Below are 23982 nucleotides of genomic sequence, written 5' to 3' on the forward strand. Positions count from 1 at the left end.
TAGAATCAGGCTGTGCATGTTTGTTTTATCTTGAGTCCCTGAGCTAATAGGCTGGAAATAAGTAGGCACTAGAGGCTCAGAAAGAACAGTAACACCCCAGGGTAACAGCTGGCAAGAAGTAGGGCTGCATCCATACCCTAGGCTTGGCCTCCAGGCCTCCTCCTCCAACAGGCACCCAGGAGCCCTGCACTCTGGCTAGTCTTTTAAAAAGTCTGGCAGGAGAGTCATGCTGCAGGGGAGGGGCACGGCTGCTCTCTCTGTCCTGGTAGGACAGAGCTTCTGTGCTTCTGGATCCTCACTGCACCATTCTCCCAGGATGTCGCATGCCCAGATCCCTGCCTTGTGCAGGACAGACTAACAGCTGCAGCCCAGGCCCGAGGTGGTGGAGCAGTCTCTTGAGCAATTCCATTTCCCTTCCTCCTAAGGGGCTCCCCTGCAGGATTCAAGATGGAGGTTCTCGTGGTGGCAGGAGTGCCTTTGGTCCCAGGGCACCCATGCAGCTGTGCACCAGGTCTGCTGCTTCCTTTGGAACCAATGTTCCTGCAAAGAACCACCCCCTCCCTGCATTTCTCTTTCGGCATAAACACTCATTCTTATTCCCAAGTGCAAAATCTGGCTCCTGGAAAGCCATGTGTGGTTCACTTGTGCATGGCATGGCCTCGAGAACCAGCTGTGTGGCACTCCTTACAGGACCCTGTTTTAATTAATTATTTTCTTTTCTTTTCACTTCTCTGCCTTAGATGAGTCTACCTGAAAGGAGGCTCCAGCCTCCTTTAACCAGGGCTAACATCTGCTGGTTTTAAATATTCTGCTGGGCTTGGTGACACACACCCATAATCCCATGACTCGGAAGGCTGAGGCAGGAGGATTGCAAGTTCAAAGCCAGCCTCAGTGCCTTAGGGAGATCCTATCTCAAAATTTTAAAAAAGGGCTGGGGTGGATGTGATTCAGCACCCCTGGGTTCAATCCCTGGTACAAAAAGTTTTTTAAAAATATAATATCCTTAAGATTAGACTAAGATGGGTACCAGGCACTCTTAAGTATTAGGCATAATGCCTCTTCCATGCCACCTGCTCTCTGGGGTTTGGTGCATCCTAGAGGGCAGCAGGGATTAGATTAGAATCACCTGGAGAGGTTTTTAAACAATGCAGAGTCCACCCCATATATTCACATTTCTTACTGATCTGGGAAAAGATATATCATTGTAGCAGAACAGACATCACTAAACCCATCTTCTATGACAATGGGAAAGTTACTCCCTATTTCTTGGGGTAAAGACTATGGCAGAGACCTTGGAGCTTGTTCCAAATAGCAAGTCCTACAGGCAGCAAGTGTAGAGGGGGCGGTGCTTTTCAGGAGACAGGAGAAAGAGCACTGGTGTTGGAATTCCAGGTGGCTGCAGGGCAGAGAGCTCTGAGCTACAGTGGAGACCAGGCTACAGTCAGACACAAATGCCCCAACACTGGTCAGGCAGGAGTTAGGGCACAGAGACCAGGAAAAACAGGAGTCTAAACGTTGAGCTGGCTGGATCCCAAATAGTCCAGAACATGGATATTTTAGTCAGCTTTTTCATTTCTGACCAAAAGACCCGACAAGAACAATTTTAGAGTAGGAAAAGCTTATTTGGGGCTCTGGTTTCAGAGGACTTAGTCTATAGATGACTGGCTCCATTGCTTTGGGCCTGAGATGGGGCAGAACATCATGGTGGAAGTGTGGGGAGGAGGAAAGCAGCTCAGGACATGACACCCGGAAAGCAGAGGGAGAGAGCTCTGCTTGCCAGGGATGAAACATACACCCCCAAAGCACACGCCCAGTGATCTTCCTCATTCAGTCACCCTACCTGCCTGCAGTTACCACCCAGTGAATCCATTCAAATGGATCAATGGACTGATTAGGTTAAGGCTATTATAACCAAATCATTTCACCTCTAAACTTTCTTGCCTGGTCTTATACATAAGCTTTTTGGAGAGATCTCATATCTAACCATAATCGTGGATTTTTTCAGATTGTCTAATGCAAGTCACCTGAATAAATGAGGAAAGGTCTGGCTTTCCTCAAGTCAAACGTGCTCAAAGTTCATAGGTACTTTGATGGGTCTTCCTTACCCCAGGCAGATCGGTGTACCTGCGTAGGACAGGTGCCAGACATGGACACAGGGTTCAGCAGGCAGGCAGCCTCAGCAGGAGGAATATTTAGAAACTGAGCAGAAGCAAATGTGGGGACTAGCGGAGAATTCCTCAGGTTAGAAACAAAGTCTTCAGGTGTCCTTGAAGGCTGGGATCATGAGAGGAAGATCAAGTAAAGGTAGCTGGTCTCTCTTCTCTTAGGAGGTGGTAAAGGCTTCATTGAGGGACAGAGGCAGACCAAGGAACTTGAGTTGAAGAGTTAGGCTGATACTTAATCCTCTGGGTCTGTAAAATGGACTTCACATGTTCATCCCTCACTACAAAGAGCCTGAAACTTCTTTTGGGACCAAGACTTCATGCCATTCATCAACTACTTCACCCTCAGCTGCTTCTCCCTGAGTAGCCCATCTATTGGACATACGAGGCCCACGTGTGGGTGAGGAGTGCACAGTATTCATCATGGGCTTCCAGGAACTGGGCTAACAGCTTTAGAATATTTCCTCAGTCAGATACTGGGCAGTGGGAATATGATGGGAGACAGGCAGGCCTGTCGGGTCCCTCTTCTAGGTAGAGCAGAGATCCCAATAAATACAGTTGTCACTTTATAATGGTTATTACACTTGAACCATGAGTGATAAACTGTTTCACTGTCTCTGCAAAGTTTTTTTTTTTTTTTTTTTCCTAAAAACATAGCCCTACTCTAAACTTCGTTCTTTCACTGAGTCCTCCAGCTTAGGTACTCAAATTTGGGCATGTATAAGAATCACCTGGAGGACAGACGGATTGGGACACCCCTAGAGTTTAGTAGGTCTGCTCTGTGACCTGAAGATTTGCTTTCCTAACAAGCTCCTGGGCAACCCTGCTGATCTGGGATCATACTTTGAGAATCATAGCTGTTAACACATACACTCTACCTTGAAATTTCATGATTTATTTGAATTTTGTCAAATATTCCAGAATTATTTCCTTCATGTTAGTCAGTCTTCCCACTCAGAACTCAAATCCTTTGTGACATGGGTTGTATGTCATCTATTTTCCTACACATCAATTAGCACTGTTGGCTACACTTTAAATTATTTCTATATTAGGAAGAACTTCAGAAAATTTTCTTTAGGCAGACAGGGTTCAACTATAGTGAATTTCAGAATTCCTACATTTTAAAAAACATATTTACTTTTTTTTTTCCTCCTCAATATCCTAATCGTGTTAAAGAAAAACTCCAGTCTTGATTTAGGAAAAAAAAGTGTTCATTCCTTCATCCTTCCAAACAAGGTACAGTACAACTGAACAACAATGCATATTCCTGAAAAAACACAACTGTATCTTCTATTGCTCACTACTCTTTATAATTCAGATATTAAGGAAAAGAGCTGCTAATCACATTAACACATTACAGGAATCAAAATTAACTTACCACACAAAATAAATTAAAACATTAAATATTAACCTTTTCAGTGCAACATATACAGAAGTCAGAGTAATAAGTTCTAAAAAAAAAAAAAGCATCAGTTTTGTTGTAATGAAAAGTTGAACATTTCAGTAAATTATTACACTGGGAAGAGGGGTTGCTTTTCAGTACTCTGTGTGTGTGTGTGTGTGTGTGTGTGTGTGTGTGTGTGTATACATACACAATACTAAGTCTTTTCAGTAAGCCTGGTAAGATCAATGGCTAGAGAGAACAGGTCTTAAGTTAGAACATTTAAAACAAACGTGTGTGTGTATTTGCTTCTGTGATGTTCCCCTTGGTTCTGAGCTTGTTGATCATTCTCCCTCCTTGGCATGTGGGGGGAGAGAAAATCCCAGAACCTATTAAGAGGGTGGGCCTCCTGAGCAGTGTTGGAGCATCATTAGCCCTGCCAATTTACCTGGAAAAAGCAACCAGTGGTTCACAAGCCCTGGAAAATCTGGCTGGGAGACACCAGACAGTTTTCTATACTTGCTAACAACATCCTGCCCTCCCAAGAAGCTCCAGAACCACAAATTCTCCTCCCTCACCAACATAGGTAGATGAATGTCAATCCCTCCTCTTTTTCCTTGCTCAGGAAAAAAACACCTTAGGGTCATTGTGCCCACCTCTTCTGCTGGGACACATGGCCAACATCCCTTGCTTAGTTCCACATGTGTCTAGCTGGAGCCCTGTCTTCCAGATATGAACTGGCTGCTGTGTATCTTTCCAAGTAGAAAATGTTTCCTGCCAGTATAGTTAATGTCACAGTCTGTAAAACAAAGGGAAAGTCCAGGTTTTGTAAAAGGTTTGCAGGTCTTTAAAAAACATTTAATGGGGGCTTTTCATGGTCTCCTGAGTCACTGGAAACAGCTATGTTCCCCGCTGTTAGATGTGAGACTGCTTACCAGGTCAGGTCTCTGGGATGGTCACCTATCTGAACATTTGGCCTTCTGAAGGGCAAGGAAACAGAGATGCAGAGATGGCATGTGAGACACATTTTTACGCTAAGAGGAGAGCCTTTTTATAGCTAATCAAGGGACTACCATTGCCCTGAAATGGCACAGGAATCCAATATTTGTCATTGTTTGACTTCTAAAAGAGAACTTGGCAAAGAAGCGAGGCCATGCATATCCTGGGGAGTGGACAATGGTCCACCAGGCCTGCCTCAACCCAACTGCAGCTTCTCACCCTTTTCAGACCTGCTGGTTTATGAAGGACTGATACAGAAGGCACTTCTGAGGGGCACATGCATTTGAACCCCATTACTGCATGAGTGGACAGGCACAAGGAAGGGGGTGCTGGTGGCTGTGACTGGCGGGACCTGAGAACTGGAACGTTCACAGATCAATCCGAGGTCTTTGTGGGGAACCTCTGCCTCTGCCAGCTATCCACCCTCATTGTCTCATACCTTTGCAAAGTCTCTCGGATGCCAATCACGGATCATGTCTTTAGGCTTGATATTGGTCCTTCTATCCATTAGGTGAAAAAAGCCCAAGAAAACATTTTCATGTGAATTCATACTCTTTAAGAGCAGTCAGACTTCCAAGAGTCTCTATTAGACCAGAAAAGATTGTCTTAAAGTAAAAGTGAGACTCTTTACTTTTATTAGCCTCTCTAAGCCAGGATCTCAGAATTTCAGGAGGGTCTGATGAGAAAGTTGAGTGCCAATGGTACCTTAAAACAAAATAAAAACAGTGTCAGTTGATTGGTCTCTGAGCAGGAGGCTACAGTCAGGCCTTGGCCCACGTGTCTGCAGCTGTAGGGACTGACCCAATGAAAGCACTTTGAACCTATCATCTTTAACAGTGAAAAAAAGTGGAGTTGTGTCAATGACACTGTTGGGGCATGCTCTGAACAGACCCAATTTCAGCATTCAGGGCTCGTGGGTGACCATTAAATAACCAAAGTTAAGACATAGGTCAGGTCTTTGCCTTACTTATTAAAAAAAAAAAAATCAGACTAAGGAAGAAGAATGGGGGGAGGACAAAGTTTTCTAATAGAAACCTCAAGCCAACTTGACATGTTAAAAGTCCCTTTGATGATGTGACAAGATGGTGCACTGAAGAGTTAATAGTGGGAGTCTTTTACTTTTCAAATATTGAGTTTCCTTGCACCGGAGTTTATTATTTCATGGTTATTCTGTTTCCAATTTTGTCAGTTTGAAGAGACCCACTGCTTCCCACAGGCAGGACCAGTGGGTCAGAATGTCATCAAGTCTCGGGAGAACAATTTTGCCTCCTCTTGAGTGGAAAATGAGAGACTTGTTAGTATTTTGCTTAATAAAACTGGCATCCTGAATGGAAGGGAAAGGAAAAACCCGTGGGATACTTCTCTGAATGCTTGAAAATAAATAGGAAAGTTAAATTTCTTCTTTTAAACATAAAGCAACAAACCAACCAAGCACAACATGGAAAATAAAGGACTGGTCCCCTTTCATGGATTCAGCCTGAAATGCCCATGGCGTGTTAATGCCCAAGCTGGGCTCATGAGGAAGTTGATCCATTATCACCAAACAGTATGTATGGTGTTTACTCTGTGTGCACACACAGAACCTCTTATCCTCTCTCCACAACAGAGGACACAGGTCCTTGTTGCTAGGTTTGCTAACTTTTCTACCAGAATGTATCTGGGGGCATTTACCTGTTTTGTGTCTTTAGATATCATGACCTCTGAGCCCCAATTTTTGCTCCTGTCAGAACCCTATTCTCTGGTTCCATCTCCACAGCTCCTGAGAGGCTTTCCCCAAGACTTAGCTGTCTCAAAGAGGCCAGACATTTCTAGTAAGTCTAACTTATCAGTCAGCAACACATACATCATTAATTCCTCTGGGAGTTCCTCTGAAGGGGTTTATGCTCTTTACATTGACTTAAGAAATTAAAAATAAAACAAGTATCCATCTAATAAATATGAAATTATCTTCAAGGGTGGCAACAGTATAGGAAGGTCTTCAGCATCATGTGTCCATGGCAGGTGTCGGGCTAATTGAGGGCTTCGTGGGCAGAGGACATGACTTCTCTTAAATTCGTCTTCATGTAACAATAAGCCATTTCCCCTTCACCACCTTCAATGCCAATAAGCAGATGTGAGAAAATAGTAACAACTATAGAATCTCCAGTATTGGGCAGGATTCTGTTGAGGGGAGGTAGCCCATTAAGAAGAAATACAGCCTGGAATCCATGACTGGTGGGAGACCACACCTGGAGTCAGTGACTGATGTCCACGTCTGATGGAGGTAAACAGGAAGGCCACCCCTTTGCAGTGATCACTTAACCAGTCTTTAATTGTGGTCCACTGATTTCTTCTCTAGAGCATACCAAATCCAAGCAGACAGAGTTCTCAATAGAGTTTTGAAGGCCCACAGAAGATGAAAGTCTGCGTAGGTGATCACAGGCAAAGTTGGAAAGGTCCTCCTGCAAGTCCCAGGAATCCCTGGAGCTGCTGACCTAAAGGAGGCCTCTCTCCATCAGGCTGCCACAGTCCACCTGGCCAAATGCCTCTTCCAGGCTCTTCAGACCACTGGCAGGAGAGAAAAACAGGTTAACAGTGTAGGCCAGAGCCAAGCCAAGCTGGGATGGAGACTTGGAGATGGCATTAGCTAATGTCACCAGGTTCTCTTGAGAAGTTAGGCAGAATCCCAATCCTGCTGTCTCAGCCTCAGGGGAGCAACTTCTGAAATTGTGCTTTCAATGCCAAAGGAAGTCAGAAGGGTGACAAACTGAAATGAGTTGTAGCAGAAGAGAAGGGAGGTACCCTGTCACTCAATTCAACCCAGCTTGTAGCTAGTTTCTCTGTGAATGGTGGTTTGATGGGCAGTCCATAGGGCTTAGGGGTAGAATGACTTCTCCCTAAGGTCACACGAAAATGGACCCATCATTTTTCAGTAGATGCTCCCTAAGGGTCTCCTCTGTGGTTGACATAGTCCTCAGCTCCTGAATCCAGCTCAGCTTGGTTATCTACCTGCCCGGGTTTGTCTGGTGGAACCTCTAGATGTGTGGAGGGAAGTGCCCTGGCTCGGGGTGAATCACTTCTCCAACAGGGCTCATGTGTAAGTACCCCTCCCCACCCACCATTCATCCACCCCTCAGGCCCAGCAGGCCTGATGGTGCATGAGGTCATGGGGACATGCGCCATTTCAGAGAGAGGGCTTCACCCTCAGTGGTCATCTCTGAAAGGCTAGACCTACTCGTGGCTCAAAGCTAACATTTCAAATGTGGGTAGAAAAGTGACATGAAGAAGGAACTTATTCTATACCATATGACTACTGAGAATTAGACAAATGCTATAAAATCATGTTTTATTAAAATAGTTAAACATTTTTGTAACGGTGTTACAAGAAAAGAATATCCACCTTCATTAGCTCCATGGATGGATGGTCCCTCCAGGTAGTGGAAGAGAGTTATGAGTGGGGACTCCAGAGGCCCTGGCCCTCACCCTCAATTTTTCACTGACTCAGGAGGCCCAATTTAGCCATTGCACTCAGGAATCATTATCCTCTTAAGGACATTCTAAGGATTAATGGATGTATGTCCTCAACAGCTGTAGTCCTCCTAAATCTTAACTACTTCTCTTCCAGTTACTAAGGTTGCTGAAATAAAAACTAGGCAAACAATGCCACTGGTCCTCCAGCCCCCTCCATGCCAGATTACCATGCAGTTTAATGAACACATGAGTGTCTGCCTTTTAGTCACCTTTCCCCCACCCTGTCTGTGCAACCTGGAGCGTCTGAAATGCCAACTGCTTCCTAGACATCCCTGGTGGATTGGCCTCCACTGATTGTCTCCTGGCCCCCTAATTCTTCAAAAGGAATTTTAATATGATGGACTTGGACAAAAGAGCATCTCAAGATAACTTGTTGATGTCGGTGAGACTTTTCAGAGTGTCTGGATAAACTTTTGACTCCAGGAGACCAGAGCCAGTAATGCTCAGATTCGAGTTCCTGAGCTACCCTTTGGCCCCACGTCCAGACATCCAATCTTCATGGATGTCGATGAAAACATAAAACAAGGTTAAACTTAAGAGCATTAGATCTAAGAGTGTGAAGGTCCTTAGAGAACTTCCACTGGCCAATGGGAAAGGGGAAGAGAGTGAATATTGGAGTGTCTACAATTTGGAATATACTAATTATGTGTTTTGTGTCAGTACTCATCTGATTTATACGACATCTTTTTAAGACACGAACAGGTTCTGTGATATTGACCTGTCAAAGGTCACAGAGTCACCAGTAAGGATAAGAGCTCCATGCTAAGTCAGACACCTTGGAATAAACCAAACGTGACAGTAGAATTAAATAGCCTCCTGCTTTCTCCCCTCTTCCTGCTTGAACTTCTGCCCCAACTTGGAGAAGATGGTCATTTTTTCCACCTGGGCGTGCCTCTCGAGGTCCCCCAAACAGCCCTTTACCTGTTTCTGAGTGGCAGCAAGCAGTCCTTCCCTTCAGGAGGGCGCTGGGCTTTTCATGCTGGCAGACGAGGGTGCGGCACCACTCACAGTGTTTTCGGACCTGGCAACAGCTGTGGAGGAGGAGAGGAGACGGTCTGAACTGGAGCTCAGCAGGAGGCCTGGCTGGGCGGCTCTGGGTCTCAACTAGCCTCCACTAGGGTCCTCTAGAGGTTCGGGCAGCAGAAGGAGCAAAGAGCCCTCGAAGTTGGTGGCCTTTATGGCACAGGCTGGCCAACAACCAAAGTACCTGTTGGCTGCCCCCAAGTACCAGTACCCTTTCTTAAGCTCTGCTCTGGACTTACTGGGCTATATGACTTCAGCTTCCCTGGGGGTCAGAGGAGACTGACCAGCCACCCAGCAACTTTGTCCATAAAGAACCAGCGGAGAAATCCCATCAATGTAGTAGAATGAACATTAGAATTGGGACCGGTCACCACCCTCAGGCTGGCAGGGCTGTGAGATTCAGGGGCGGTCATTCATCAGGCATCGCCAGGAGTGAAGCAGGAAACTTGGATGGGCTGAGTTGACCCACGGAAAGAAAGAGTGAGTCATGGATCCCAATGGCTTTGAATCCTTCTCTGAGGACCAAAATTCTCTCGTTTTGGAAAATCCAAGTTTTCTGTAAACCTATGTTATCTGGGGTCTGGAAGCATAAGGGTTAAGAAAGCTCCTGTCTCCCTCTATGGGCAGGAATGAGCAGTTTTCAGAGTTAGTGTGCCAAAAGAACTGGGGAGCCCCAAACAGGAGCCGGGAGGAAAGCACCAAGGCACACCTTGCAGCCCTGGGTTCTATCCCCAGCACCATGGGTCTGAGTCTGTGACTCAGACTTCAGGTTCCTTCCAGGTAATAATAAAAATAATGACCTGAGATGTTGAGAGCTGTTTACCTTGGGCTAATACTAGGAAGGGCTCCATTGCCACTCATTCTAACCTTAATGTATATATAATCTATGCACACGAGCTGCGGGAAGTTTCCATGCTGACATGAGCCCAAAAGCAGTGGTGAAACAAGCCAGTGGCTGTGCCTCTCTTACTGCCAGGTGGCATTTCATGAACCCCACTCCAGCCTCCCTCTCTCTGCCCTGCCCTGGAATACGAAGCTGGGAAAATTACTAAGCCCTTGAATCTTTGGGCAGTAGTGCTGAGAAGGGCCCCTGAGACCTTTCTGCCTAAGCTGCCTCGGTCACAGATGGAAAATGAGAGATGAGTGCAGTCTGGGGCACGAGGCCCTCCCGAGTTGCAGAGTCTGGGCTGCAACCAGCTCCTTCCATCCTGGAAGGTGCTAAAGGCCTTGATTCTAGGCCCCTCAGGGATACTTTCTTGCAGACTTGCCCTGGTCATTTATTTCCTAGCTAGGGTGTCCCAGGACAATGGGATCGAAGCATTTAGAGCCCTCTAGCATGGGAGGAGCTGGTCCCGACCTGAACTGACTCAGCAGTGCCCTGACTGTGTTCCTGGCAACCAGCAGCTTGAGGAAGGGGAAAGTTTAATCTCCAGTAGGGGTAGGGACAGCAAATAGGTGGGACTAGTCACTTCCCTGGGAATAGATGTTATCCAGGTATCCAGATTGTTCCTTTTCACAGAGAATCTGGAAAAAATCAGCTTTTAAGTCCCTCTGGGGTGTTCCACATGGGTTCTTAGTCTTGTTCATAAGGGTAAGAATCCTCTTGGTTCTGGAAACAGGGTTATGGAAGCTCACTGGCCATGAGAAGTGAGGCCAGCAGCACAGCAGGTGACTCCTCTTTCCCTGGAAGGGTCCCTGAGTGTCAGAGGCTGCGCTGTGCCCCACCTAAGTCAATGCTTGTCCACTCCCACAAATGTGCTTTCCCAGGATGCCAGTGAGGGGAATGGATTTTGCCTAGGGAGGAAGGAAAGGCCACCCCAGTGCAGACGCCATCCCTCCTCACTTAGGGCTGACTTGGTCCAGGGTAAAGGCCACAAGCTGGGGCTCTAAGAGGCACCTCATTTGTTGTCAGAACCAGGGGCATGAGCTTCAGATGCCCAGATAGCATCGGACCAACAAATCAACAGGGCAAAGTCTTTTTGTCTGTGTGAAACCTAGGCAACCTCAGAGGGCTGAAGTCTGGCTTCCTGCATTAACATGTGGCTGTACACTCCAGCCTTGCCACAGAGGCCCGTCCACTGGCTGTCTCCATTATGAGTCAACTGGCACTACGCTGCCTGGCAGCCTGTGACTGACCTGAGAACTCTTTCTGCATAGCCTCTGAGTTCTTGCTCCTTAACTCAGACTTCAGATACTTCCAGGTAATAAATCTGGCCTAGTGCTGGGAACACAGCAGAGAGTATCCTCAGGGTCTCTGACTCCAGAGAGCAGTTTACTTGGTGGAGCCAGCAAATGAGGCTAAGATACTTGTCAAAAGAGTTTCTCCGGGTCTAGGGCTCAGAATAGCAGGCACAGAAACTGGATTTTGGAGGATGAAGGAGGAGTGGCGGGACAAGGGGGAGGCTGTGCTGGTCATTGGCACGTAGGAATGGCAATAGCGGCCTTTGATGTGACTTTGGAATTGGCAAAGTGCCTTCTGCAGAGAGAAAGTGCTTCTTCTACTGCCCAAAGGAGTCTGGAAGTTGTTTCTGGTTCTCTCTGGAGCACCTGTCCATTCCATCACTGTCCTGAAGGCTCGGCCCTCAGTGGAGAGGGAGTGTGCCTCTGGTTTGACATTGGCTTTGGGTAACAGACCCACCACAGGAGACCTGCCCAGGATGCTCCAGGCCCTTACTCAGCTTGGCTGTCACTCTGTGCCAAGAGTCATAGTTCCTCTTATCTTTGCTTATGTCACTCACAGTTCACAACAATCAGCTGTGCTGAGGTGGCCCTGTTAAGTGGCCAGGCAGCAGAGGTCCCTGGTAGGGCACGGGACCTGACTTGGGGACAGCAAATACTCACTGTATCAGCACACATGCAATGATGAGGACAGCCAGGGCCACGATGGAGACCACTACCAAGGCGGTGATGGCCTGCTTCTTCTGGCTGGCGGCCACCACGGCCAGGAGGTCTGCATGCTCACAGCGCGCACCCACGTACCCAGAATGGCAGCTGTGGAAGAAAGGAATATCAGCGAACTCCTAACGGAAGGTCTTGTTCCCTGGTGTTCAGGGAGGGCTGGTCTGAAGCCACCTAAAACCCATAGGAAAAGCAGAGAGGGGCTTCCAGCCTTTGCTCCAGGACAATGGTGTCCCTGCCACAGGCTGTGTGTGCTAGGAGGAGGGGAAACTAATTCCCCTTCTTCCTGAGCAGAAGAGGTGCTTGAGCAAGAGCACTTCATAATTGTTACTATGCTAAATCTTGGAATAAACGCAGCAAATGTGTTTATGACAAGAACTTCATTTTGGCAGTTCATAAAAATCCAGGTTATTTTTAAACCAAATGTTTATTCAGAATTTCGGATGAGAGAAAGAAAATACGTTCAACGAGTTGGAGACACAGGCTGTGCTTAGCCTTTTTAAGTTTAATCAGTCCTGCAAGTACTTGCTGGGTGGCCCAGTGCACAGGGACTATCCTGAAGGAATGAGCAGGGGGATCCTAGCACCACCCCCTGGTCACTGTGGAACTGAAGTCACCAGTCTCGTGGGAGCCCTGGTGTCCTCATGTCCAACAATACCCGACCTACCTCCACTATAGGATTAGGGCACAAGGGAGGTCATGTGTGAGCATGCTGGTGAGCTCATCACCAACACGTGTGTGGGGTTGCTACTCCTGAGTCTCTCTGGCTTTGATCCTGACAATAGCCTCCTGCCCTGCACAAGTGGTTCTCATCTCACCAATGGTTCTCTAGAATGTGCTCTAGCCACAAGGAAATCTTGGTCATCTTCCTTTACAGGCATCCTGCCCTCCCCCAGCATGTGATTCTTCTTAATAGAAGACTTAGCTCACACACGCTAGTCCCTTTTTATTGTCAATGAAAATATCTGAACCACCTTCTTAGCGGGTGGAAGCTTCCTTTCCATAGGGACTTTTTTGAGGGGCAGTCCCACATCACATGTTGGATATAAAGTTTGTTTTGTTCCCCACCCAGACACGGCAATAATAGCTAAACCTTCTTTTAAAGTCTGCTTTTTTTGATTAGCCTGTAACCTTTCCTTGTTCCTTTGAAGAACAAGGAAAACTAAAAGGGGATTAACAGTCTTGGGGCACCTGCCATTGTGCCAGGCTGGCCCCAGGGCCATTACTCTTGTGATCCCCTTACTTTCATGTCAGAAAGCTTGGAGTCAAAGGATAAACATGATGCGTTTCCCTGGAACACAGATTTTGGTCCAATGTTAACAAAAACTGAAGTATCTTAATGTTGAAAGAACGGGTAGAATATGAGGTATGTTATATGGGAAACAGAGGATGTTGAAAAAGTTGCTACCTGGGATGCCAGGGCATAATAAAGCTTTCTGTAACTTATTTAAAGGTAGTTGTTGATTTAGATTTAGGTATTTGTTCACTTTTGTTTGCATATTTAATTCTGTATTTGCCTTTTTTGCGCCTGTACCCAGGTTCATGGACTGGAGTTGGGTGCTTTCCTGCACTGTGCAGCTTTGCCGATAAAAGATTGGGGTGGCAATGTCAGAGTAAGCTCTTTAACAGAGTTGGCTTTTGGTCTAGCCTTTAATCTTGAAAAGGTAAAAGGTTTTAATTTAGCAAGGAGCAAAGGGTCTGCAGTTTTGGGTGAAGAAGGATGCTGAGGAGGGCCCCCTAGGATGGGAAATGGCCGGTAGGGTTCCCTAAAGACTAGCGGGGAGAGAGCAGACCTGGATGGTGAAGAATCTCTGTCAAGCTTCTCTTGGAAAAGGGTTGGGGTCACTGAAATCTAATTAAGAATACGCTTAGGGCTTGAGGTAGTGCATCAGGGGTGAGTTTTGTTTGGTTTGATTTTAACAAAACCATGCGAAGGCAGAAGTGGAAAAATGGGGTACTGGCCCTTTTCCACAAGGGGGAAAGTGAAAGCGAGCTAGCCTCGAGGCTGGGAGGTGACTGGCTCAGGCAGTGCCAACATCTAAGATGTGTCTAAAGAAAACTGGGCAAAGGTTCCCTCCTGTGCCCACCTGTCTGCCAACCTTCCAGAGAGGCCATCTGAGTTGTGGGCTTCCTCTATGTGATGTTTGGTGCCCCATCCCTGCAGGGTCCTAATCCACCCCACACCATCCAGGTTCCAGTCAATCCACGTTGTCTCCCAGCAGCCCCACTGGCCCCTGTTAAATACACGCCTGCACCCAGCAAAGTGATTGGCACCTGGGCACTCAGGATGCAGCTGCAGAATGAATGAAGGGCTGCTATTTGCTGGTGCTAACTCCTGTCTTCCTGGCCTGGAATATTCTTCCTCAGACTCCAATTCAAAGTTCACATTCTCCAAAAACATTTAATTTACATACATTCATTTCCCCAGTCACTCATCTGTCCATTTTCCCACCCCTCCTTCAATGGCGCGCCCTCTTCTCCTTTGAACCCCTGCAGGACCACGCCCACTTCTCTTCTCCCAACCTCCTTGCTCCTGCGGGGCAGGCCTGGCACTACGAAGTACCCTCTTCTCAGTTTCTCTCTGGGGTGGGGGGAGTAAGAAAAAAGGCTTGGTGACATTTTTTAAAAATAATTTTTTTCAAGCTGCTTCTAATATTAGACTTAATTATGCTGATGATTTTAGGCACAGGTCACACTAGGAAGGAGAGTCACTTCACCTGGCTGTAAATGACTCATGCTTGACTCAGCTGCTGTCCTCTCCTTTACCCCAGGCAGGCACTGGTTCCCACCTGGCTGCCCATGAGAATCATCTGGGAAGCTCTGGAAAGCCAGGGCCAAGGCCACACCCCCGGAGACACTCATCCAATTGGTGTGGGCACCAAGGGGATTCTAGAGTGCAGCCAGGCCTGAGAACCATTGAGGTTGAACTACCATTTAAAAGCATGGAATCAAGACCAACAAGTTCATCTGCCATTTCTCTCTTCCTCTGAGCATTTTCCTAGGGTGGTAGCCCCCTCCTATCAGATGCTGGAGAAACAGGAGCTGTTGCACCCCCATTTAAGAAAAGAATCTGATCAAAACAGGAGTTATTTGATGAGCAAGGTGAATGGGAGATGTGTGATCGACCATTTTCTTACACCATCTTTCCTGTCTCAAGTAGGCTGGTCATTTGTCAAACACAAAGTTCTGGAATGCTAGTTTGTCTTCATAATTCTGAAAAAGAGGCTCCAGAACCACATTCAGGATGCTTCCCCATAATAAGAGGAAAAATGAAATGAGATGCTAGAGAAAGAAAGAACACAACTGAGGGGGGTTGAGGAGCACGTCTGAGCAGCAAGAGGATCCAACAGGACTGGGACAACAGGGTTCTGGGACAGCAGGCGGGTGCCTGAGGCTTTCTGTTTCTGATCCAGTTCGAAGGTTGCTTTGGTGCTTTTTGTAAGGAGCACACATTGTGGCTGTAGGCCTATTTGAATATGAACAATTAAAGCAATATATTTTTTCCCCTCTGCTAAGCTCTTTTAAAACATTGAGATTTGAAAATGCACGTAGAACTGTGTTCTTAAAAGATTTAAATTTTCTCCAACTAGAAAAGGAATATTTCCAAGCAAATCAGAAAACCCATAAACTATAACAAAGCAGAAAGAAGAGCCCACACTGATGCAGCCCTCACCCCACATGGCTGCCCAATTGACAAGTTTCCTTTTATCTTATTTATATATTGTTTTAAGCATAAATTTCTCATTTAACAATCCCTGTACCATTTTACTGTCATTACCAAACTCTGCAAAAATTATTTAAAAATGGCAGTTTGGTAATCTATACACTGTAGTTTGCTTCTCCAAACTCTAATCATTGAGACAATAACCAACTGTGCTACCATAACTAATGCCAAGTAATTATCTTTGTGCACACATCTTGTTTGCATTTGAGATTATGTCCTCAGGACAGAATCCCAAAGGTAGGTACAACATGGCACAGACTCTGCAGCTAAATTGTATGGGTTCAAAGCCCTTTTCCCACTTCTTGCTTGTGTGACCTTGAACAAGTTACTTAACTTCTCTGGGTCAGATTCTGCATCTTTAAATTGCAAAAGTAATAAGACCTAGTTCAAAGAGCTATGAAAATTAAATGAGTTAGTATCTTGTAAAGTGCAATAAACAGTGCCCAATAAAAAGGAAGGGCTATATAAGTGCTAAAAAGGTAAATAAAAGGATGGGAACATTTTTAGGGCTCTTGAGATATGTTATCTTCCTAAGCAGTGATGTAGTCTTTGGTGAGAGGCTAGTACCCTGATTACTAGCCAACTCTTTTGGCATAGGTCCCAAGATAAAGTCTTGGATGAGATGGTCCAAAACCAAGCTGAAATGGTTTAGAAATAGGTTTTACACTAATTTGCCTTTAATAGAGAAATCCCACAGGGCAGGGGGAGGAGCAGGTATGCTAGGTCCAGTGGCACCTGTACTAGGATTGCCAAGTCCTGTCTCTCCATTCCAGGGCTGGGAGGATGGTGGATCAGCCTTTGCAGCTCTGATCCAAGGGTCCTGTGGGATGCCTACCTATCTCCCACTCCTTTGAGCATGACCTTACAATGTCTCTGATACGTGATGATCCCTACAGCACCTGATAGCTAACACTTGAGCTCTTATGCTGTGCTAGGAAGGGCTTGTCTGGTCCCCTGTACTGTCCTCTAGATCTGTTGTGATGATGACAGAAATGTGTCTATCCAGGGAGTCTAATGCAGTAAGCCACTGAGTGCTTCAAATGTGGCTAGTGTGACTGAGAAACTAAATTCTAATTAAGCCAATTAGTTTAAATAGCTCCACATGTCTAGTGGCTCTTGTCTTGGACAGCAGTTGCTTTCTATAATTATTGTCACTGAGTCCTCATTACAAACCTGTGAAGTATTAGCAACCCATTTTGTACACAAAGAAATTCAGGCTTAATAGGGCTAAATCACTTGTGGGAGAACTGATTACTAGCCTGCTGGATTTTAACTCGGGAGTGTCTGATCTCTGAATCCATTCCCTTGATGTCATTATTGTGCCTGGTGTGACCCTACCTGGTGCGGGTGGAGGTGGGGAAAGAAGGGGAAAAGTGCTTTCTCCAGATCTGTGGATGAGAGGGGCACCACACTGAAAAGATGGGAGACCTACATCAAGCAGCTCATGATGGACTGACAGGCAGACTGTCCCCATCTCCTGGGAGGTGGGCTGTTGGTCATGGGCAGCCTTCTGTGTGCATCAAGGGCCATCGTGTCTCTGGATGCTCGACTATTCAGATTCCACTGGGATGTGCTGTGGCCAGGGCGATGTGGAATGTTTTCCTTGGCTGGCAGCGATTTGTTTTCACACTTTGCTGTGGGAAAGTTGTCAGGGAGTTCGGTCACTGGAGCATTTTGTACAGGTGAGAAACTTCCAACGAGGTGCCTCTGGTTGCCGAAACTAGAGCCCTTCAAGCTTGCCACTGGGGTGACTTCCGTCAACTGTTTTCTTTTGTTTGAAGGCTTTTGCAGGCAGCAGCCCAACAGTTTGAGGAATCCGCCTTAGGGAGAAGTGGTGCCTAACCGCCCATTTCTATAGCTTCCCTGTCTTTGCACATTCTCTGGAGTCATAAATGTACAGACGAACAATCCAGGGCTCCCGTGGAGCATAAATGTTTGAGGATGATTTTTCACTACCTTTGGCCATGTCTGACTAGTTACCTAACATTTTTTGTTGTTGTTGTTTCCTCATCTTACAGTACAAGTTGTCATTTTTAGGTTTTCTGGAAACTTAAGACTTATTCTTATTGGAAGATGAAACTGTATTTCAGAATGAGCTCTCTCTTTTGAACCATCCTCTTGGCTTGCTGTGGGTTCTTTATAACACCATGACAGATGGGGCCATACCTCAGGGTATGTCAGTTTTATTGACCAGAATGTCGTGTGTGTCAGCTTCCCAAAGCTGGGGCGGTTCTTAGAAGCAGAGACAGAATGTTCTGGCTTTCTCTGCATGGACATGGAGTTTCTGGTCTAGTGGGAATTAAGTAGTTAGAACATTCTTCTGGGGACTGTAAATATAAAAAGGTATAAGGTGTGGTCCTGTCCTCCAGAGCTTACGAGACAGCAGGGCAGGAAGGAGGCAAAGGGAGCCCCATGCCACAGCTAAGGGTGTGGTTTCCTGGGTTGGGTGCCCTCAGCATGCTGTGCAGGTGGGAGGGCACATCCCTCTTCTCCTGCTGTGCTCTGCTGGGTCAGAGCCAGAGGGGCCTGATTTCATGTCCTGCCTAGGGGCTGAAGGGTGACCGAGGGTAGTGCAGTAGGCTCATGGAAGCAAAAGCTAAGGACTGCCATTGTGCTTTGGTGTTGGGGTTTATCAGAGAGAGGTGGGGATGGGAACTGCAGAGGGCAGGCCCTATCTGGGGTGGTGGGTACATCCAGTCCCAGCCCAGCACTGCCTGCCTTCTTCAAGAGAAACTGGGCATCTGCAGGGAAATGTGGAACCTAACTTCTAAATCACTGCCAATCAATTACCACCAAAAAACAGAGTGGAGCATCACCTACTGCCACATCGTCCTTGAGGGCTGAATACTGCCCCCGGGCTGCCAAGATCCAGAAGGAAACTGAGGCAAAGCAGTGGTAACAGTTGGCACAGCCATGCTTCACCAGATGGCCAGAGTTTCTAAAATGCCAGGTGTCTTGGCTATTTCTCGTTCTTAGGAAGAATTTGTTAAAAGTCTGGTCAGCAGACAGCTTGGGAATGACCCTGACCTCTCTCTGGAGGAAGCTTTATCTGTAAGGGAAGAAGTCAACACATTCCTTGGAAACAAAAATAGTGTAGTGATTTGGGGTGGATTTTGTGAGCTGAGGTAGGGTGTCCTGTGGGCAGTAGCTGGGAGTGTGGGTTTTGGAGCTGGAATAATCGAACTGAATTCCATCTCCGCCCTACCAGCTCTGGGCAAGCTGCTTACCTTCTCTGAGCTTCAGCTTCCCCCTTCTGCAGTAACATCTGGGGACAAGGATGCTGTGAGGAATCTATGAGAGACTGTGTGGAGGGCTGGGTAACTTCTCTGACCTAAGCTCCAGCTTTTATTGAGAGCTTACTACTATTAGTAGAAATACTTATCACATGATTGTTTAGCAAAATGTCATGGTATGTGAGTGGGATGGACGGTCACCTTCCTTGAGCCAAAAACTGGACTTGAGACCCAGACTAGGGAGAGCAGCCCCACAACCCCTGCTCTCAGAAACGTTAGCCACAGATAAGTTACTGCTTGGCTGGTTGGTGGCCAAGGCTCCACGTTGCCGCTCTTTGGAAGTTTGCTCTAGCCTCTGATCTGGTGGGAAGGGCACCTGAGGAGCAAACCTGAGCTTCTGACCCACTTCTGATCTGAACTTGGTGGAGACTGGCCCTTTGTCTCCAAAGAGGATCCTCCCAACTCAGCCTGGGGCACAGGGAGGCCCCATGCTGGGCTCTGGGCTTCTGCCTGTTGTAGAGACAGGCTTCCAGAGATGTGGCCAAACTCCCTTCAGGGCCAGTGTTTTTCCAGTGACCTGATTACTGATGAAAACAATCCCACAGTCCCCCAGGGGCCCCTAATGTGCATTTTAATAAGAATAATAATCACGAGTAATGACAGTGCCTACCATCTACCTCATCATGCTTCATGTTTGCCGTGTTTGCCGGTGGGGAGAGCTCTCCTCTGGGGGAGTTTCTTAGAGCTAAAAACATTCCCAGCAGAAAGGCGGCCAGCTACCTTTCTTCCTCTCCAGGTGAGGCTCAGAAGGGCCTGTCCGGGTGGACAGGGTTGAGCCTCAGGATGAGGCTCTCCTGGCCCTGGCCCTCCCTCCCAGGCTAGTGCAGCTCAGACCCTTAAGCATCATGCCAAAGAACTCAGTTTTAGGAACCTAAAGTCTAAGCTCTGCTGTGTGGCTGGGGCACTGTGCCTCCCTCATGGAGACCTCATGAGGATTCCATGAGTTAACCATGGATCGTGCTTCAAACAGTGCCTGGTCTAAAGCAATCACTTAATCAATGCTAGTTTTTAATTAAATTTTTGCATCATTTATGGTACCATATGAAACTGCTGGCTCTTGGCCATTTTTGACCTATAAATACATCCATTTCATATGGAGAACTACTCATTAGCTGGGGAGTGATTTTTGTCCCCCCAGGGACATTTGGCAATGTCTGGAGGGATACCACTGAGGTGGGTAGTGCTGCCAGCATCCAGTGAGAAGCTGCAAACGTCCTTCAAGGTACAGTTCAGCCCCCAAACAACGAATTATCTGGCTCCAAATGTCAACAGAGCCAAGGTTAAGTATAGGTTCACCTGCTAGTATTTAACTGCGGAGTCTTAAAACATCTCTTTTCAAAACTGACATGGCTCCCCCTGCCTGGAGGACCAAGGCTCACTTCCAACAGGCTCTGGCCTCCAGCCTTGCCTCCTCACATCTCGTCTGTGGATTGTAGTATTGGACCTGTAATAGCAGGGGCCACTCCCCTGACAGTCCAGGCCCGGAGCAGCCTCTGCTTGTCCCACCCGTCCAACCTGACCCTTGCCCAGGGAAGCTTTCCTCCAGTCCCTTTCTTCCCCCACCTGGCTGACCACAGCCATCACTGGTGGCTCCTAACGAAGGTGCTTCCTGGGTTTCACTCCTGGGGATTCTGATGCAGGAAGTTGGGATGGGACTCAGCCATCTTTAGGAAGCCCCAGGAGGTGGAGGGTGGCAAGGTGTGGAAGCCGCGATGAGTCTTTATTCTGTGAGCCCTTTGCGTGCACTTCCGGCTTGTTTCATTAGCGGGACTGAAAAGACACTGCAGTGCAGAGTCCTCTTCGTCACACCTCTGGCTAATCAAAGGTACCCATCCCAGGGTCTTGCCCTCCAGGAAGGAATGTGAGTGGACTCAACTCTAATTCAGGAATTTTCTCAACATCGCTGAATCAAAAAGTCATCTGAGATGCTCATTAAACATGCAGATCCCGGGCTCAAACCTCCTTTCTGCCTCAGTGGCTCTGAAACCTGGGTCTTAGCCACCTGGTTTAGAAGCAGGTGTCCTTGGGCCCATGGCTCTGATTCTCCAATGAGCCCAAGGTTAGAGTGCAGGACCACCTGAGGGCCTAGGGATACTTACACACATGCTGGTTTATCCTCCTGCACCAAAAACCTGCAGGTTCCATGAAAGCAGAACTGAGTGTGGGAATCTGGGCATTCATTAAAATGCGACACCACTGCTGCGGCCACAGGCGGATCTGCTGGGGAGAGAAGACACACGGGGCTCAGATCTGGGCACCGAGGGCACTTGCAACCCTGTGGCCCCACCCCACCAGTCAAGGAAAGTGGAGACCCTGAATGCTGTTCCACCCCTGGGGAGCCCCCTCCAAAATTCACATTTTAAAATGTGCACTCTATAACTAGTACCCAGTGCAGGACCACAGTGCCTCCACTTGGTGCCTTCTGCCTTTCCTTTTCAACAATAAAACAGTCTCCCCAAAAGATCTGGTATAATTCAAAGACACCAGAACAATTCTATTATTTCAACCTAAGAGCTACTCATTTCCCTTCTGCAAAGTGAGTGATCAATTTTTTTTTTTTTTAATGATAGATTTTGCTGTGTGTGGTGGTTCATACTCGTAATCCCAACAACTCGGGAGCCCGAGACAGGATTGCCAAGTTTGAGGCCAGCCTCCGCAACTCAGCAAGGCCCTAAGCAACTCTCAAAAAATAAAAAGGGCTGGGGATGTGGCTCAATAGAAAAGTGTCCCTGGGTTCAATCCCCCATATGTAAATAAGTGTTAGCTTTTCTAAAAAAAGAAAATCTGTTTTCAAAGCAAAACACCAGAAGAAAGATACAAAGGAGCCTGTGACCATTAGAATAGTTAATGATACAAAAAGATGTTCACGATCTATTATAAATGAAGTCAGTGTGTTGGAATATGGTCTGTATGGTGTGATTTGACTGAAAGAACACAAAAGAAATTGAGACCTGCAGGAGTCTGGGGAGGATACGCTAAGCTGGTAGCAGGTCTTCTCTTGGTGCTGAGGTGAGGAGAGAGGCAACTGGGTGATTAAAGCAAAGGGGTGCCAGGAGAGCAGCCACCCCCTTTGGGAAGGCAGGATCAGGCCTTCCCCACAGTCCTGGCCCCACCCTGCTCAGGAGCTGGGCTGCCTTCCCTGGCTTTCAGGCAGGGAGAAGACTAGCTAGCCAGGTCAGACCTCTGTCAGGCATGACACACCAACAGGCCTGCTTGCTGACCAGCACCTGAGGTTGATTTTGCTTTGGTTGACTTTACTCCACAGTGGCCTCATTCTGTCCAGGTGGCACTTAGGGCACCATTGGTAGATCCTTCACTATGGCAGGTGGGTTTCCACCGTGTCTGGGGGGAGAGACTTTTCCACTTATTTTTTTTCCACAAAACACATGATTTTGGAGCTCTTGCTCTCTGAGAAAGGCCAGAATCTTTCACACTGTGAGGCTTAAGACCATTACAAGTGTCAAACTCATGTTCTCTATTTGTGAATTGCCTCTAGAAGTGTCACAATTTAAAAAAATCCCATAACTCCACTGGAAAAAAAGCACAGGTTGAAGACATGATGGAATCCTTGACGTGGATGGCAAGAGCGTGTGTGGTGGCTAAAAGCAAGCACTTTGGAACCAGGGGGCCGGGGTTTGATTGTGCGTCTGCCACCTGGAGGGCATGCTTAGCCTCTCCTAGCTGGCTTCTGCATCCAAAGATGGGGGTTGGCATACCTCCTAGGTGGCTCTGAGGTCTAACCAGGTAACGCTTAGGTCTTGTGCCTGATGAACTGTCTGCTACAGACCACTGAGCTGTCAGTCCGATTATCCTCACTCACAGTCCCAAGATAATGAATCCCTGCATGGGGTACGGCCCCCTCTTCACTGCCCTAGATGTGGAGACACGTAACTAGCAGACCAAATATTCCCTCTAGCCCTAGAAACGGTTACGGTCATAGGTGGAGATGTCAGCGCCAGGCCCCTGGCTGCAGGATTCTGTGGTCCAGCAGCCTCAGCTGTCTGCAGTCAGCCGCCTGGGGGCTGAGGAACAGCGCAAGTCACTCCTAACAGTGGACTCGGGGATGCTGAGTCGAGCAGGGAGGGTGGCTACGGTCTACATCACTAGCTTCTCTGTGCAAACATGGAGAGAAAGGAGCTAGAGACCAGAGGATCTAATTTGATTAAGATATTGAAAAGGCTTTTGATAAGCTCCACAAAAGGCCATTTAAACGTTCAACCACCTCCTATTGGCTAGAGGAAGTCCCTTGTCAGCGCTTTGAGCCCAGCTCCTCCAAGCATAGTCTGTGGACTGGCCAAGGGCTTCATTCACATCCTGGAAGCTTGTTAGAAAATCAAGGTCACAAGCCCCACCCCAGACCTACTGAATCAGGATCTTTGAGGTGGGACCCAGGAATTTGTGTGATAAGCTTTCCCTGTGAATTTTTTAGAAGTCGGGTTTGAGTTAGGACTGTTATGTAGTAACATTTGCCCTGCAGAAGGTTCTGATGCTGCGCTAATGTCTGAGACAAACAGGCTCTCAGAAAAGTGATGGGGATCCTTTTTGGATCTGGCCATCTTCCAGGTTTTCAAACTCCTCTGTGTCACTAGTGCCTTAAATCTGCTCAACTGTGGTTGAGTGTATTTTCATCAAGTTGACACTCTAAGAAATCCCTGGTTCTGTCTTTTGGGAACACTACTCTCCAAAACTGCCTGGTGAGCAGTGGACTCTGCCAAGGTGTCCTTTACCCTCTACTGATGGGTACTTTGCCTCTTATCATAAATGACTTGAGAGGTCTTATAAAACAGGTACTGCAGAGCATACCTATAATCTCAGAGACTTGAGAGGCTGAAGCAGGAGGATCCCAAGTTTGAGGCCGGCCTCAGCATCTTAGCAAGATTATCTCAAAATAAAAAGGGCTGGGGATGCAGCTCAGGAGTTAAGTATTCCTGGGTTCATTCCCCTACCCCACCAGCAAAAAACAGGCACCACAAGTAGGGGATGCAACTGAGA

The 23982-nt window shown here is 47.2% G+C and overlaps 1 protein-coding gene across 2 annotated transcripts in view; it reads right to left on the reverse strand.

The window, feature by feature from the left end:
- Window positions 1-3355: 3355 nt before the first annotated feature.
- The window catches only part of TGFA (transforming growth factor alpha), a 93247-nt gene continuing 72620 nt past the window's right edge, over window positions 3356-23982 (reverse strand). Inside the window, exons 3-6 of one of the 2 annotated variants that reach the window (XM_079110884.1) lie at window positions 21090-21210; window positions 11917-12066; window positions 8974-9083; window positions 3356-7089 (exon numbers count right to left, since the gene is read on the reverse strand). In XM_079110884.1, the coding sequence (XP_078967010.1) occupies window positions 7082-7089; window positions 8974-9083; window positions 11917-12066; window positions 21090-21210 (389 nt within the window). In that variant the 3' untranslated portion in view covers window positions 3356-7081. The remainder of the gene's footprint in view (window positions 7090-8973; window positions 9084-11916; window positions 12067-21089; window positions 21211-23982) is intronic. The other variant, XM_079110883.1, reaches the window with a different exon arrangement.

This window comes from Sciurus vulgaris, assembly GCF_902686455.1.
Source record: "Sciurus vulgaris genome assembly, chromosome: 14".
NCBI classification, from domain to species: Eukaryota; Metazoa; Chordata; class Mammalia; order Rodentia; family Sciuridae; genus Sciurus; species Sciurus vulgaris.